At 34.0% G+C, this 18,481-nt stretch overlaps 1 protein-coding gene and 1 pseudogene across 2 annotated transcripts; both read right to left on the bottom strand.

The window, feature by feature from the left end:
• Nucleotides 1-1,222: 1,222 nt before the first annotated feature.
• On the bottom strand, nucleotides 1,223-3,205 carry LOC120186358 (squamosa promoter-binding-like protein 8). 2 transcript variants are annotated; one of them, XM_039190312.1, is made up of 4 exons: nucleotides 2,994-3,205; nucleotides 2,190-2,891; nucleotides 1,525-1,673; nucleotides 1,223-1,448 (listed from the first exon to the last, which is right to left on the bottom strand). In XM_039190312.1, exons 2-4 carry the CDS (start codon nucleotides 2,828-2,830, stop codon nucleotides 1,297-1,299), a joined length of 942 nt encoding a protein of 313 aa, XP_039046243.1. In that variant the 5' UTR covers nucleotides 2,831-2,891; nucleotides 2,994-3,205; the 3' UTR covers nucleotides 1,223-1,296. The 2 variants fall into 2 exon arrangements, with proteins under 2 accessions (XP_039046243.1, XP_039046242.1); XM_039190311.1 differs by having other exon boundaries at nucleotides 2,982-3,205.
• Nucleotides 3,206-9,190: 5,985 nt separating this feature from the next.
• LOC120186357 lies at nucleotides 9,191-16,375 on the bottom strand (annotated as a pseudogene).
• Between the last annotated feature and the right edge of the window lie 2,106 nt (nucleotides 16,376-18,481).

Below are 18,481 nucleotides of genomic sequence, written 5' to 3' on the forward strand. Positions count from 1 at the left end.
AGTGACGTGTAAACAGGTAGGGTAAGGACCCCACAATTAAATTCCTGGAAATTACAAGGAGATTTAAAACAACCTTGAAGGCAAACCACCCCTTTCCCTTGTTGATAACGCTCACGAGAAAAAAAAAACACAAACATGTCATCATTTGGGCACAAAGTGCCAACTTCCCTCTCTCGAATGTCCCAACCCACTTTTTTATTACCAAATCAAACATGCTTTCATTGCCTTTAACAAAGAGCCTCGTTATCAAATCTTCTGTACGGACTAAAAAAACGCCTACAAGAATACGACACAGACATTAATATCTAAAACCTTAAGAATAGGACCAGTGCTCCCCCACCCTTTAAACTAGAATATTCTATAATTAAAATTTTAAATTAAGCCATTCATATGGTATGGTATGGTATAGTAATGTCAATGCTGAAATCATTTATATACCGTGGTTGGGATCCATCAAATCAAATGTTAAATTTGCAAGGTTGAGATCTAGTCAGGGTGATTGTTTTGTCTTGTAGTAGGTCCCAACCCAAAGGGCCACATGCAACATCTTCAACCGCTCTGTAAAGTCTACAAGCCGTTACAAAATTATAGCCACACATATCTGAATGATAATGATGATATTACAAACATCTCATTGATTTCTCTTATATAAAACATAATCAATGCGGATCCACAAACTTTTTTAAACACATGTTTATAAATCTAAATGTTATCTAGTTATTATCTTTCATATGGATTGTATTTTTCTAAAATTTTATTTATATTTAACTTATTTAAAAATTTTATATTATTATATATGTGTTTTTATTTAAAAAAATATTTTCGAATATATCACTAATTATAATCATAACTCTGCTTCGGTACGATCGGCCTCCATGGAGGAGACAACTTGATCGTTTCATCTCCACCTTAGCCCCACACCCCTAGTCCCCCACCTCCCCAACTTTGAATTTTCCTGAAAAAATCGTACCATGTGGCCTACTTTCCTATTTTTTCTTTGCTTATACATTATCCGGGAAAATTCCATTAACCATACAAAAGGGTAATAATACCATTCCCAAAATGTAAAAAGTAGACCCAAAGCAAAAATAATATAATGAATAGCAAATATTACACACTCTATTAATCATAATTTTCTGATATTAAAGCAATGTTGAACTTTCAGAGATAATAATAAGGGAGGAGGACAGTACATTCAACTTGTTATTGCAAAAGCTGATTCCTTGGTTACCTTCTTCCAATATTTTCATTGTCTATAATATATATATGTGGTTGAATGGCATTACTTGTTAGCAATTACCCAGGTGAGAAAAAAAGTGTGGCGGACGATGATGAAGATGCCGTTCCATTGTAAGGTCTTTGCTTGAAACAATCCAATGACATTCGCGGTGGCGATACTGCCACCGTTACTGAAGAAGAAGACTGAACCCCCGAATCCGGCGGTGACCCTGCAATAATCAACAAACAAATTACAAACAGATTTTGAAACAAAACAATTAGTATTGGGATTATAAAATGGCCTACTTTGGTGATTATCAGATGAGGGGAGATGCTTCTGGTTCTCTTGACTAGTATTGGGTTGCTGTTGAGATTTTCGCCTCCGTCGATTGTGATCAGCCAGTCTCTTCCGACAGCTACGCTTCCCATTGTCGAATTCCGACAGTAGATGGAATCTGTCAAAACGTTTTAAGAATATAGAATTAGAGAGCATGATCCTCAGACGATAATACCCTCGGGATTTCTACGAGAACGGTAGAACTAATCATTGGACTCATTTACATAACTCCCAGGGGCACTTTCGTTATCTTGAGCTTCATCCATATTCGCATGAAAAGAAGAGATAGAAAGATTGCAGGAACGTATTGAAAATATGAAGGCGTGTAGAGGTTTTTTCAGTAATCTAACACTAATTAATGTGTCTTTTAGTTAATACCACCAACAAATGATACGTGAAACGGAGGGAAAATGGAGCTTTCACGGACAGATATACCCTCGGGATCACCCCATGTAAAGGAGTGGGCAATCATTGGCCGACAGAACCGCTAAAGGGGCACGTCCGTCATTTCAAACATATATCACTATCCTCAACCCTCCCTTTCAGAGAGCTTATGCAATATGCACACACTAATATGATTTATTACTGCCAAAATAAGAAATGCTTTTTTTTTTTAATTTTAAAATTCTTCAACCTGCTGCACTGTTGGCAGAATCGTTGAGTTAAACCGGCGGCCATGACGGTGGAAGCTTTGGAATGGAACTCACAGACTTTATGGCGGCGATGGTAGTGCTTAGCGTGGGTAAGATCGGCGTGGCAACCCTCGGCTTGACACCTGGGGGAATTGGTTGAGCTGAGATCTCCGGGCCTGGGCCGGCGATAGAGCCGATTCACAAAGTCATCTTCGGCGGAGGAGAAGTAAGTACGGCCACCCAAGTTGAGACCAATCCTCGCCGTGAAATCAACAGGTCTAGGAACTTGAACTTCCTCCGTCTTCGGAACAAGAAAGTAACCGCTTCCGTCTCCTCCAACGCCGGGAACAGGGTCCAGTGAGAGCAAGGAAGCGTGGACCGTGGAGTACGCGGAGGCGCCGGAGTAGGAGTGCGGGTCATATAATGAATGAAAATTGGCGTTTGGTTGAGCTTGGTTAGGGCTATGGAAGTGGTTTGGGTGAGAAAAAACGGTGCTGTTTTGATGGGAAAGGAGAGTTCCATTGAAAGGTTGGTCGGTAGTGGCATAGTGATGAAAAATCTGACGATTCGGGTCGAGTTCTTGGGTTGTCTCTTCGCCCGATAACAGTACCGATGACGGGTTTCCCCATTCGTATTCCAACATGTTCCGGCGAGGCTACGTTGTCGTTTTTGTTGTCGGTTTGATTGCTTGCAACTGATGATATCTGTCAACAACAAAGTAAAAAAAAAGGAAAGGAAAAGAAAGTAAACCCAGAGAAAGAAAGAGAGAGAAATAAAGAGATAGTAAATGTTACAGCTTTCACAACTGATAACTTAGGGTCGAGGCTTTAATGGCTATCTTTTTTAAGAGAGAATGAACAGTAGCATAGCGTTTGGACATGTCGGTGATGAAGCAGTGGATGGGAATCTCGAAACCCTAACTCAACTCGGTATTCGCAGTGAGTTCAACTCGTTCATTCTGCATTCTTTTGCAGCTTTGTTTCTCTCTCTCTTCCCCGAGAGAGAGACAGTGAGTCTATATGTTGTGGACTTGTGAAAGCTCACTCGTTTTTTTTATATAGTCTTTAGCTTTAGCTTCTTTATACAGCCTAGAAACACCATTCCTCTCTCTCTCTCTCTGTTTTTAGTGAGTGAAGGTGTGCGAGAAACTGGGTTGTAAGGTTGGTAGTGCAGAGGTGATTTGTTAGTTTGGGAGAGGAAATTACAGTATAACCCACTTGATGGCTATGTGTTTGTTTGTGGGGGCACAATGAAACAACCCTCGTAAAAATAAAAGGTAACCAAATGGGCGTGGCTTAATTATTTGTTCCCACCTTGTTTGGCCCAACTAATTAGGAATCGGGGGCATCTCTTTCGGTTTTGGGGTATGACGAGCTTTACACCGGGAACTTATGCGGCGCCGAAAAAACTATTAAAAAATGGAATGACTTGTTAAATAAATGATTGGTTAAAATTTAGATCGGTTATGTTATATCATTTAATCGAAAATATTATCAAGTACAATAATATATTAGGTAACGCTTATATAATGTAATAGGTAGTGCTTATATTGACCTATTTTCTAACTAAACAGATATATTTAAACCGGTAATATTACAAATTTACCTATTACATTATAATTATCGGTTTTGATGTTTTTGAGATTAATATAATTTTAAATGTATCGACACTTTATGCGTGCACCTTGTTGTGCTTTCATTTTGGGAAAAAAGTATCGACACATATTTAAAGAGTGTCGATACATAATGTAAACCTACTTGCTAATTAACCAGTATATTTTTACCGGTTACATTATAAATTTACCTGTTACATAATAATTATCGATTTCGATATTTTTTTGATCGACACTTATGCGTGCACCAATTTGAATTATTCAATCAACAGTTTCAATGACACAAAATCTTAACCAAAAAAATAAAACTAAAACTGACCTAACTTTATCCTATCGAGATAATAAAAGTATATCATAAGTTTGCGTTGAGAGATGTCTGTTTCTGGATTTTTGTTTTTTAATAAGCTGATAACATAGTGAGTTTCTCAATGTTATTATTTTGTTACTGAAAAGTTTTTGTTCTTTTTTTATTGGGTTTTGCTTAAAATATCCAACTTTTTGTATTAAAAAATGAAAATTCTGAAATAAAAATGACCACACAAACACACTTTTTTACTACCGGTTTTATCATTTCGAGATCGATTTTGTCATATATTTACATGTTATATTGTTATGGATCGATATATTTTTATAAAGTATCGACACTTTATTGACGCTATAATTTCTTTTCTTTTAAATTTCAAAAGTGTCGATACTTATAATAAAGTATCGACATTTTCAACATATCCGGTAGTTCTTTACCGGTTTTGTCATTTCGATACCGGTTTTATCATATTTTTACATGTTATATTGTTATGGATCGATACATTTTTATAAAGTATCGACACTTTATTAACGCTATAACTTCTTCTCTTTTAAATTCTAAAAGTGTCGATACTTATAATAAAGTATCGGCACTATCAACATATCCGGTAGCGCTTTACTTGTTTTGTCATTTATAGACCGATTTTGTCATTTTTTTACCTGTTATATTGTTATAGATTAATATATTTTTATAAAGTATCGACACTTTCAATATATCCGGTAGCGCTTTACTTGTTTTGTCATTTATAGACATGTTTTGTCATTTTTTACCTGTTATATTGTTATAGATTAATATATTTTTATAAAGTATCGACACTTTCAATATATCCGGTAGCGCTTTACCTGTTCTGTCATTTATAAACCGGTTTTGTCATTTTTTTTATCTGTTATATTGTTATTGATTAATATATTTTTATAAAGTATCGACACAAACCGACAATCTAAGTTTGCCGGTTGTCAAATTTTTTAATATTTCTTCATGATTTCCACCTATTACATTATTATTACTAGATATTTCCGGTAGCGCTAAATTAAATTTATCAAATATATTTTAATGTATCTGATAACGCCGTATATTAATCCGCCTTTCCAGAGACAATCCCCCTACGCTCTAACCCTTGAAAACAAAATCATTTATAGTTCCATCCTACTACGATTACTAGGTGTTCTACGTTCTAATATAATCTTCAAAATCAATCAAGGTTTTCAAAACAACTTCTTTATTATTATTACTATTATTATTGGAGCTATCAAGGATCTCTGTTTTTTAGCACAAACCCTTAATTATTTTTAGACTGGTTTTAAAGATAAAAGTCCATGATAAACATGTGACCTATCATAATATAATTTTGGGTTGGTTTAAAATAAAAGCAAGTATTTAGATTATGATTTTTTTCTTTAGGCACCTAAATTATTATTTTTGTTAAACTAGGTACTTAACTATTATATTTAATTATTTTAAGTCCTCGTTTTTTTAGTTAAAAAATTAATTTCTGATTAATAATATATTGACACGTTATACAAAATTATTTTGGGGGCTTAAGACTTATTTTGATAAAAAAAAATAGTTAAAGTAAGAGATTTTATATAATAGTTTAAGGACTCATTTTGATCAAAAATAATTTAGGTACTTAAATAAAAAATTGGTAAGATTTAAGTATTTTTTTAGTTTAAACCTTTAAAATATGATAATCATATTAGTCTAATCTTATTAGTTTGTAAATAGTTATAATGATCTTACGATTTTGATTGACACATACAACAGAAATCGTTATAAATGCCTTAATAAAGATTGATAATGGATTAGATTCCTCACGACCTCCATATTATCTCCTTCATCCTCTATAATCAACTTCTATTCTATGAAAACATCCGTTCCCTCACCAGTTATAATTTCTCACCTAAACGAAAAGGATTAAACCATCAATTATCGACAAAAACAAATTTATTTTCATCAATACTGGGCTAATCACCGTAACCGTGGCGTGTGTTATTTTCCGCACTGTTTGCAGTGTAAGGCTAACGCCACGCGGTGCTCTTAAAAACAAAGGCCCCACTTCACCTTCCTCTTGTCTGTTTGATTCATTAGTTACCCAGAATGGAATCCAAAAGGGAAAGAGGAAGCCTAGTAATGAAAATTCATATGAGAAATGGGTGATCATGTCTTTTTAGACGGTATTAGTAATTCTAAATTATGAGACAACGATAACCGTGTGAAGTGTACGACACTGGAACTTACAGGGTGGATTTGTGCCGGTAGTACGGTCCTTTTTTTTGTTTTTTTTTTGGGGGGGGGTCGAATCCATGTTTGATTATTTGAAGAAGGGACCATTCCTTGTTAGAGAAAGCTTCCCGCTTATTAAATCATGATTAAAGAGACTTGGTAATGCAATTCTTTACATTATAAAAATGAAATGATTAGCACCTAGCTAGCCCCCTTTAATTAAACCGGTAACCTTCATTTTGGCGTTTACGGGAGGGAGGGCATAACACATAAAGTTAAAGAGTTTGACTAACATCCGCTGATCTATTGAAATGAGATATTAGATCCATTAAGTAAGATTAAAAATTTAACTTTTGACGGTTGTGAATGGAGAAAAATGAATTAGAAGAGTAACATTTACTTCTGTAATATCCAACTTGAATTAATTGATCAATAAATCAGATACAGTAAGTTATATAAAAAAAAGTAATGAGTTTCTTTAAATGGAACGCAGCCCCCAATTTCCTAAAGCCTATTCACACGCGTAAGGCAAGTACTCACCAACTTGCATTCAACTTCATAGAAAGACGAGGAAAGCAAGGGGCTCAACTTGTTTCTTTAATTGAAAATTCACATTTTATATTGTTTAGTTATTTTTAATCATATAACCTTTATTTGAAAGATTAAATGTTTTAGCATATTTGATTTCACATTTTTTGTATAATGTACTGGTTATAATATCAATTAAGCTAAATTCAATTCACATGAGAAAAATATGTCTTTTATTTAAATAGTAATATTTTCATAAATATTTACACATTAATATTATATTGGATCATCATATCAACCTTCAAATAAAATGGATGATAAAATCACACACAGTCTTTTAAATCTTTAAATGTGATATCCATCGTCATGATTGAACTTTGGATGGTTGGGTTGTCCCATGAAAATTTTAATTCTTACATAATTTAAATATTTTATTATAATTTTCATTGATAATTTATTTTCTTCTCTTAAAATTTTATAGATTCACTATCTATAATTTTATGAGTTCATATCCCCTAACATAAAATTATGCATTCATCTTTATTCATAATTAAAAAAAAAGAATTTAAAAGTTAATGGCATACATCGATAATAATCAGACATTCACACAACATACATACTTCAATTATCATTTAACAGAGCATATCAAACATAATCATAACCTATATTGTTTTCCTTGAAGGTTCTAGATTCGAGCAACATGTTGTCTACAAATTATGTATGTATTATCTCTAGATTAGAAAAATTATGATCAAATACTATCTTATAATTATCATAAACTATTAAAAAAAAAATTATGCATAATTATACCATGTTAACATAAATCACATCATACTTATAAATCAAATTATGGTTATAAACATTTAATTACACAAGTATTTTAGAACATTATGAGCTCAGATTAATCTCATAAAAATCACCAATGTACTCAACACTTACGTTCATATTCAAAAACATCTCAATGATTATTCGTGGCAATCATATTAATTATGCAAATGCTTACTAACTGGTTCATTTTACTCATTTATCAATATCCATAGTCTCGTAGTATTGCTTGTTATAATTATCGTCGATGAATGATTTACGACGGATCCAAAAATATTTTTAGGGTGTACACATATATTAATCAAATAAAATTTTTGTACGAGGTGAACACAAAAAATTATAGGATACGTACAACAATTAAAATAGATAATTATTCGAAGAAAATACAGATTTAAGATGAGCACGTACCCGCCCTAAATCCTTAAAAGATCCATTACTGATCATTCATGACAAACATGTTTACGAGCACTTATTAATTAGTCAGATCATTATGCCTAAGGTAGTTAACTGGTCAAGTATGCAAGTATGCCTAAGGTAGTTCCAGCAGGGGCTCAATGAAAACATCTTCACCAACGGTAGCACCACGAGACTCAGCCAAGGGTACAATTAGTTATCAAACTTTTCTATTGAAAAATACAATTAAGTATTTCTGTTTTTCTTATGCGTGACTTATAACATCTTAAATCTGACTCTAATATACGGTAAGATGTCGCATTAAACCCTTAAAATGATAGTCTAATCCATAAAAAATAAAAATATCTGTACAAAATCAAAACTCTGAATATAACATAATATAAATCAATGTAAATTAAAAGTGTGATAATAGAGTTATATACTGAAAAGAGGATCAGTTTTATGGATTGTATAATGAAGATCGTAATTAGTATCTAACCTATTTCTTAGTGCCATTAAGACACTTAGGGACAAAGCCAGGTGCTTCGAACCAAATAGCAAATCAGTTCCTGCCTATTTAAACTGCTAATCTTGGCAACACCACTAATTCTAGGCATTCTGAATCCAACTAATTGAATTAAATCTAGGATAAATTACACATAATACCTAGACTATCAATTTTAATCCATTTTAGCACCTAAACTTGTAATTTTTTCAAAACCATACCTAAAATTTATTTTATTTTATTTTAATACCCACTGTTAAAAACTTTAGTTTACCTTGTTCAAAGTTAACATTAAGGTTTTTTAAAAAAATAAATAAAAGTTAAAGCACCAAAACTAACCAAAACTACTAAAAACAAATAGTTTAGAAACGCTTTAAGTTTTTAAGAGCGATATACTAAAATGAAATGAAAACTAAACATTAATTTGATTTTGAAAAAATTGAAAGTTCAGACACTAAAACGGACCAGAACTAATAGTTTAGGTACTAAATACGTACTTTACCCTTGAATCTATATATTGTCGTTTTGACAAAAACTGCACCATCCGAATACAACGCATAGAAGTTGGAACTAAATCAAACATAAAGTCCCTATATGAGAGTATTCTTAGCCGAGAAATTAACTTATCGTGGTTCCAAAACTGTTACTATATGATCAAACATATAGCCTAAATAAATATAGCAAAACAAATGAATATCACAACAAATAATAGACTTGAAAAGACCGTTAAGGGCTTATAGCAAGTTGTCCGGCCATCGTTTATTCTGCTGCTTTGTTGGCCTTGTAATTGTTTACCAACTGCATTTGCACATCCTGAGAAACTGGTAGATGCTCCTTGTATTCCATTGTGAATTCACCTTTACCCTGTGAACACACAATACGATTCAAAATTTACATATCCACGAGAGGATAAGGTGAATGGGGAAAATCCAGAGTGCTGTATCTATGAATCGATTTTAAGTCTTACCTGTGTCATCGAACGAAGTGATGTTGAGTAACCAAACATATTGTTCAATGGTACCTGGAAATACATGAAAATGATTTTTCAGCTGCCTGGAGAAAAGGAGAAAGGTGCTATGACAGCACTGGCAATGTAGGGAATTGATTTTTTTACATGAGCAGCATAGCATATTCATGAAATACACGGCATAGCATATGACACGTCAAAGAATAATTAAACATATTTTTATTTAAGCAATGGATAAAGCAACATTTAACCCTTGAACTTGACAACGTTTTCCCAAGTTAGTCTTGAAACTTTTCTTTTACTACAATCCCTAAATAAAGTTTCCTAACTTGGTCCCTGAACATTTTTTCTCTAAACCTTAGTCTTGGAACTTGACAACTTTTCCAATTTGGTCCAAGAACTTGGACTTCCTTAATAAAGACTAAAATTTGTGACAAAATCCAAGTTCAGGACCAAGTCGGAAATGCTGTCAAGTTCCAGGGCTAATGTGAACAAAGGGACCAAGTTAAGAAAAGTTGTTAATTTCCAGGACTAATTTGTACCCAAAAAAAAGTTCAGTGACCAAGTTGGCAAAGTTGTCAAGTTCATGCACAAAATGTTTCTTTATCTCTTTAAACCACCACGACATTGGTGCTTAATGTCAGACAACCTTAAAGTCTACAAATAACATGCAGGTTGTTTGATTTATGAATGAATCACGCAGAATGATTAAAGGACCGACTCAATCTGAGGCAGAGAAAATCAAGAAGAAAGATGAGCCTGAGTTTAACTTAACACAGGGGTAACAAGATAATTCAGAATCTTGTTCGGGAGAACTTAAAAGCAACTTCAAAATTTATCCACAATGATGAAAGGATTGATTCAATCCAATACAAAGAAGATCAACAAGAGCAGATACTACAGTTAAAAACTCAGTTAAGCCAAAGCTTTCAAGAGAAGTGAATTTCCACTAACATTGGCAGTAATTATAGAATCATCTCCATCTTGATCATTTCCAACTATAACACCTTTCCTCCTACACAGAAACGCAGAAACTCAGATGAAAAAGGTTGAAGATCAAAGAATTGCCGAGTCCAAAAGCCATTAAGGAAAAGGGCAGTGACTAACTTGTTAATATCACCAGCTACTGTACCCTGAAATTCAGTTGGTACTTTTAGCTCGATCAACATTATAGGTTCCAATATCACAGGCATTGCAGCATTATAACACTGTTTCACAGATCAAAATAAGAAAATACAGCAATAGTTTGCCAACAAGAATAATAGGAAGGAAAACCAAAAGAAGTAATCAATTCACAGCAGATCATCATAAGCTCGTTAGGCATACCTGTCTAAAAGCATATATAGAAGCTAGCTTAAATGCAAGCTCACTAGAATCTACGGCATGAGAAGCACCATCAGTTAAAACAATCCGGATATTTTCAACTGGATGCCCAATTAATGAACCCCTGTACATAAAAAATATAAGGGCAAAACCTCAAATCATACAGTAAAACTCTGTAAAAAGTGGTCATTCAGCATTTATTAGTTTCAGAAAAATGGAAACCAAAGATGTACACTCACGAATTTGCAGCTTCTCTGAAACCCTTCTCAATCGCAGGAATAAAATTTGATGGAATAGCTTGTCCAACAATCATGTTTTCAAATTCAAACTTAATTGGAGACCCTGGTGGAAGTGGTTCGACATACCTATCAATACAAGAAATCAACAGATCATGTTATCGAACAAGGTAGAAAAGACTACAACCTAGCCAAGTAATGGTTGTACAAAGAAAATTAAAACAATTTTAACATAAAACAGTTAACCCAGAACAGAAAAGAGCAGTATCAAACATGAAATTCAGGCATCAAGAATAGATATATCAAGATATATCACTAAGACGTTAATAGAAAGATAAGCACTGGTCTGGAGGTAAAAATTGCTGCTTACCCACTTACTCATCCATATTGACCTTGTCCTCCATACTGCTTCTTATGTAGATAATCAAATTCAGCACGTCGAGTAATAGTCTCCCTAAAATTCACACGGGGCTTTCCAACAGTTGCATCAACCTGCTTTCAGGAAGTATAAGCTATTTAAAATGTGAAAATTCAAATCTTAGTAATATTAAAACCTTCATCTTATATGCTCATCAAAAGAACGGTTGAAAACCTTGTATTCTCTCCAGATCCTTTCCACATATATGTCCAAATGAAGCTCTCCCATTCCAGAGATAATTGTCTATGTAATAAATAAAATGACATTGTGAGTTTGTATACGGAAAATTGAGTAGTATAAAGTATAAGAATCATTGAAAATCACACCTGCCCACTTTCAGCATCCAAACCCACGCGGAATGTAGGATCCTCTCTGGAATCGATTCAATGCCTTTGAAAACTAGTTAAAGGAAACAAGATTCACCATTAGCTAACACCTACTGATATCAATGACTGCATGCAGATCAGCATTTTATATGGGATCAGAAAGCACTCACTTGCCCTCCAGAATCTTTTGAAACTGGCTGAACGGCCAATGACATCACTGGCTCAGGGACATTCATAGAAGTCATGGTGTACTTAACAGACCCATTAGTAAATGTGTCACCTGGAAACACAAAGCCATACATTATAATAATTCTTAAAGCTTTCCAGGCTTTTTTGTTTAAGGGAAACCAATAGCTTCACATACTTAACCAGCAATCAGTTCAGTATTTTTATTGCTCCAGTGTAGTCAAGCTCCTAGAAAAAATTTAAACATTGCAAAATAAAAGGCTAGCACTTGTGCAGGAATATGAAAAGTGAGAAAGACCTGAAGCACAGTCTACACCAAAAACTGCAACTATTTGTCCCGCATGTGCCTCTTGAATGTCCTGCATACAAAAACCCCAAAGGAAAAATATCAAATAAAGCCACTACTCAAAGATCTAACCATTCACATAATTACTAAGACTGATGTCAGGATATGCCTACCTCCATTTCATTAGAATGCATCCGAACCAATCGAGGTACCTGGGACCAAATGATAAATATTTAGCTTGCATACTAAACCCCAAATATCAGATTAGCAGTTATACAGCAAGGAAAAGGGGGGACAAACAGACAAATAGCATTAGAAAGAGGGAGGGAAATTGTATTTCAGCTTCATGGAAGTACATCACATAAACCAGAACACCAATAACAACACATGTTCTGATCTAAAAGAACCATATAGTTTATGAACATTATAATTAATTAAAAAATACCAAATTTTTATGAATCACCTTGCATATCAGGCTGAAATTAGCTTGCATACGTGGGAAAGAAATGATCATACATCATAGGTAACAGCACTTAATAATTTCAACTGATTATTTTCTATCAAAAATCACAAAATGCTAACCAAAATCATACTTCAGTTTGATATCTGTGGAAATCCATCTAAGTCTTAACTCTTCTTATCTCAGGACTAATACCAATATACCATTATAAAAAAACACAGCAAATAAAACCTCCACGAAGACAAATGGGACGTGTAGTTTCCCACATATGGAAATGGAACCATGTGTTGCCTAAAAATATCACACAAAATGGAAGCTCAAGAAAGGGATGAAAAAAGAACATGAAACAAGAAAATGAGCTTACCTTAATCTTCTTTCCTGTATTTACATTGACAATAAAATCACCCTTTCGAACCACTCCCTCGTAAACTCTTCACAAATATAAATTACTGTTACCATAAGCACCAAATACCACTACACTACAACACCGGAAAATGAAGCATTACCTTAGATATGTTAGCTGACCAAACCTCCCTTCCTCCAACTTGAATGCTAACGCCACAAGTGGTCCATCTGGATTCCCAGGTAATAAAACCTACATGTGAAACCAGGGGGAGGGAGGGAGGAGTTCCTGATCAGATTTAGCAAAACCTTTTGTCTGGGAGGACAAGTAGTATCAATTTCATACCTTCTCTTCGTTCTTTGTTTGATCAAGAGCATAGTTAGTGACTTCAACTGGACATGGCAAGTAAGAAAGGACACCATCCAAAAGTGGTTGTACACCCTGCATAGAAGAGAAAACATCAAATAAACGGCATCTAATGATCCAACATATAAATAAACATATTAAACAATGTTGTTTCCTTTCCAACAGTATGAGAAGGGAAATTCCTATGACTGGCTTATTGTCACAAGTTGGTTGAATCTGAATTTAACAGAAACCAAATAACAGAAGTAATAAAAAAATACATTGTTTTTGAATGCGCTACCCATGAATACAGGAACAAATTTCCGTGCTATGGTTGCCCGACGAACTGCTTCCTGCACAGAGCAAGCTCCAAATTTTAGAATTCTTAACAAGTTCATAATGGGAAATCAGTAAAAAGAAACAGCATATAGAATTGTATTGTTAAGACCAATGTTGCCGGGAACGCAGATCGGTACAGTACGAGGAAGAAAAACTGGAATGTAATTTGCTAGCCTTTTTTGGACAAAATAAGATTTATTGGAATGCAAAATACTTCTATAAAACTTACATATGAATATTATATTTACATGAAGATATAATTCTAAAGTAAAACAATCTATGGTTTGTGATTTGATTCGCTAGTTTTACTAAATTGGATAGCGTTCCTGAATTCCGAACATGCATACCACTTCAAAAATAATTGGGGAGTTAGTGATTTAGGTAACATAGGTTAATACAATATAAAATTAAATGTTCTGTGGTTTACATATGGATAATCTAAACTAAGTTCACATTTTAACATTTGAGGCAAGGAAAAGCCCCCATCCACCCTTACAGCACATATAGATAATGATGAAATACCCTTCAACATGAAGGATTATTGTAAATTTCAGTGAAAGGCCATCACATTCCTATTCAATTTTTAGAAATAAGTATCAGCTCCAAATAGTTGAAGGGTGTCAAGTAACAGCAAAGGCAAGCATGCTATTTTCTTTGCCATTTTATAATTCAAAAGGGATACTAAACAATCAGTATGAAGTACATTTCATGTTAATAGAAAATAAGTAAATAGAGCATCAGTCTCCGAACAGACCTCAAGATCAGCAGGGGAAATAGGCTATGCTATTTTCTCTGCCATTTTATAATTCAAAAGGGATACTAAACAATCAGTATGAAGTACATTTCATGTTAATAGAAAATAAGTAAATAGAGCATCAGTCTCCGAACAGACCTCAAGATCAGCAGGGGAAATAGGCTCATCATTTAGAAATGCTTCAGCAAGTTTATCATCCACTTCGGAAACCATTTCTATTAGTTCACGTCTCTTTTCAGCAACTATACCCTCCATATCTTCCGGTACTTCTTCAGCAACAACATTTTCTCTGCAATAATTAAAATTCATCTAGGGATGTAAATAAGACAATTCAGATTGCGAGCTAATCGAGTTCGACTCAGCCAACACTCGAATGGAATGGACTCGATTTTGAGTTCTTAACGAGATGAAACGAGCTACTTGATACCCGAATCGAAAAACTAGCGAGCAAATAAAAATAATAATATATTAAATTTTTATTTTTTAAAATTAAATTATTAATAATATTAACATTTGTATGTTGTTTTTTTAATACAATATGAAGTTTTCATGTACTTAAGGTTTAGGTTCAAGCTTGAACCAAGACGAAGTTTGAGGTTCAATCGAGCAAATATGAGAATGTTTCGAGTTCAAGTTTTTTCAAGCTCAAATCAATTTTTTATTTCGAGTGAGCTTGACAATTTTAAGTTGCGAGTTTTTGAGTCAAACTCAACTTTAAACTTTTTACATCCAGCTCCTTCGTTTACATCCGTATTGCCTATTAATAGGGCCAATAAAAAAGGCAAGAAAATGAAGAAGGCTCTATGACCAAATAAAATTTAAGCAATCCAGTGAGATTGAAACAAACCCGCTGGAACCATGAAAATAGTAAGCTTTTCGCTGAACAAGGTCAACAAGACCCTTAAAGTTTTCTTCCAAGCCAATCGGAACTTGCACAGCTGCAGCATGATGCCGGAGCTTAGACCTAGCCTGACAATAGACACAAAATGAACGGCATACTACTGTTAAATGTGTGAACTGTGAAGTTCAGTAACAACTATTCAGTTAGATGAATATATCCAAATGTACCTGGTTGAGAACTTTCCATGGATCAGCTCCCATTCTATCGAGCTTGTTAATGAAGGCAAGTCTTGGAACCTCATACCTTCACATTTGTCGATCAACAGTAATCGACTGACTTTGTACACCACCAACACTACAAAGAACTAAAATGGCACCGTCAAGAACACGCAGCGCCCTCTCCACTTCAATTGTAAAATCAACGTGACCAGGTGTATCAATTATATTAATCTAAAACAGCAGATAAAATTTTTGCACAGCTTAATAAATGAGAAAAAGACACTGTAGTAAAATTGGGTCAAATTAATATATCTTCCGAACCTGGTAATCTTTCCAGGTGCAATACGTGGCAGCAGATTGTATAGTAATTCCTTTCTCTCTTTCTAAATCCATGGAATCCATCTTTGCTCCAACGCCGTCTTTCCCGCGAACCTCGTGGATACGGCCGGTATAATAGAGAACACGTTCCGTCAGGGTGGTCTTGCCCTAGTCGATGTGAGCGGAGATTCCTATGTTTCGGAGTCGCTCCATGGACTCTTTCCACCATGGATCTTTGTCATCCCTTGCTCGCGCGGCGCTACCAGCTGAGAAGTGACGGACCTCGAAGTTTCCGAGGAGGAGGGAGGCGGTCGGGGAGGGGGAAGAGGTCGGCGCCGCCTTGGTGGAGTATAGAGTGTAAAGGAGGCTAGGGACGGTGGATCTTTGGAATCGCGCCATGGTGGAATATTGATTAGTGGGTAAAACCCTAAACCCAAGAAAAAGGGCAGTTAGTTTCCCGTTTGCTTTAGGTTTTGATTTGAAAAATGAGAGAATTTGGGTCTGAAAATGGGGCGGTTTAGGATCAGGGACAATTCTGATGGTCGGGTACTTTGGGTCTGCCTTTGGTCCCATTTGCTTTCCTTGAGCCCATTGCTGATAATCCAAATATTTTTTTCCTTCTTCAAATGTTGGGTTAATATAAATTTTGACCTCTCACTTTCGCTTTAATGTGTAAAAGATAGTAGTTAACACTAATACAAGTGCTCGCTTTTTCTTTTAATATTCTATGTAGAGCGATTACAAGGTGTTATATGTTTAAAAAAATTAATTATTAAAAATGCGCACGCACTCCCAGTCCACAGACATAGTTGTTTAAACTCATAACCTTTAGAGAGTATTATAGGATTAAGAAGTTTTTTTAATAAGGTCTATATATCATGTTTTCGTTTTGTACGTTATCAACATAATCGTACATAACTTACTTTCTAACAAAAGATCATTTAAAATCACTTGATGAGTCTAATCACTCTTTTTTTTAAATTATATATTATATATAATATTAAAAGATATTCTATTATAACGTTGATTATTAATTAATAAATAAAAATAATTCAAACAATTACAACAGTATGATTGAGCGTTTATTATAAAATTGTTGAAAGTATTTAAAACAAACAATACTTTGTAATCACCTTAACAAAAAAAAAATATTCAAACCCTTAAAAAGATATTATTGAAAGAGAATGACATATCATAAAATTAACTCAAAATCTAAAAGATTGCATCCGTTGAAAATATATTATTAATAAAAGATATAAAAAATTAATATTTTAAGGGCCACCGGCTGCCTATATTCCCTCGGTCCATCTCCAAGCAGCAGTGGAGGCCCCAAGTTGGTCTGATCCGGGTTTTTCGTGCTGGTGGCGATCCGATCAGCGTCAGCAAAAATATTTGTGGAGAGAGCAGGCAGGTGCATTGTACTAGGAACATGGAATGGCCTTAATGGAAGAACATAGTGGGCAATACTTTAAAACTTTCTGGTGCACGCACATTAATGCTACCTGTCAGTCTCTTCAAATTCCTTTCTTTCACTTTGTCCTATATATATTCAGGATATAATCTATCCCAGCAATTGCCCACACATTCATTCTTTATTTCCACAAATTTCAATAGAAGAATCCAATTTCTCTCACTTGTCACGATGGTCCCTAGTCCCCACTCGTCTTCCCAGCAGCCCAACTCCTTGTCTACGTTTATTTAGAACTTTATTTTTTTCGTAGGTGAACTAATATATTTATAAAAGCTATTTTATCAAATGATTATAGCTAGAGTCAGAGATTTACAAGCTAAAAAGGAGACTGAGTTGAAAAGCTTTGAAACGAGCTAGTTGGATTTAAATCAGAATTTTGGTGCTGTAAGTATTGGATCTTGTGTTACCGGAGTAACAGCAATGTCACGTGCTACAAAAACAATCAAATACTTTAATGGAATTTTTGTTTTAATTAAATTTATTCATTGCAAACCTGAATTTGATGAAGTTTGATCTGAATCATTAATGATAAAAATACTTCAGGGAGTTATGTACAATAAAAGGAATATTTTGGGTAGAATTCTGTTAGAAGCTTTTATATTACATTTAAATGTTTGCTTTAGTCTCTCTATTATAAAAAGGAACATTTTAATATTTGTATGTTTAAAAAAATATTTTGATTCAAAATATTAAATTTATTGTTAATTGATTTAAATATCTTAATTTAAATACCCTTTAGGTCCTTCTAAATCTTGAGCTCAAACAAATTAATTTATGACAAATCTCATCAAGTGAATTTGATTTCATCCGAGTCAAAATCCAATTATCATTATTATATCCTTCTAATTCATCAATCGATCAATTGATCAAAATACTGTAATTTGTGATACCTTCCAAATATCTTAATAACTTTACTACATCACCCCTGTTAACATCGTAAAGAGTATTCACATATTTGATATTAAAGTAACCAAATTTCTTTTAAAAAAATTAACATAACTTTCTTGTGATATCTTATATACTGTTACCTTTTCTTATGATTTGAATTCTTAATATAACATTTGCTTCTCCCA

This window comes from Hibiscus syriacus, unplaced genomic scaffold, assembly GCF_006381635.1.
Source record: "Hibiscus syriacus cultivar Baekdansim isolate YM2019G1 unplaced genomic scaffold, ASM638163v2 tig00113337_pilon, whole genome shotgun sequence".
NCBI classification, from domain to species: Eukaryota; Viridiplantae; Streptophyta; class Magnoliopsida; order Malvales; family Malvaceae; genus Hibiscus; species Hibiscus syriacus.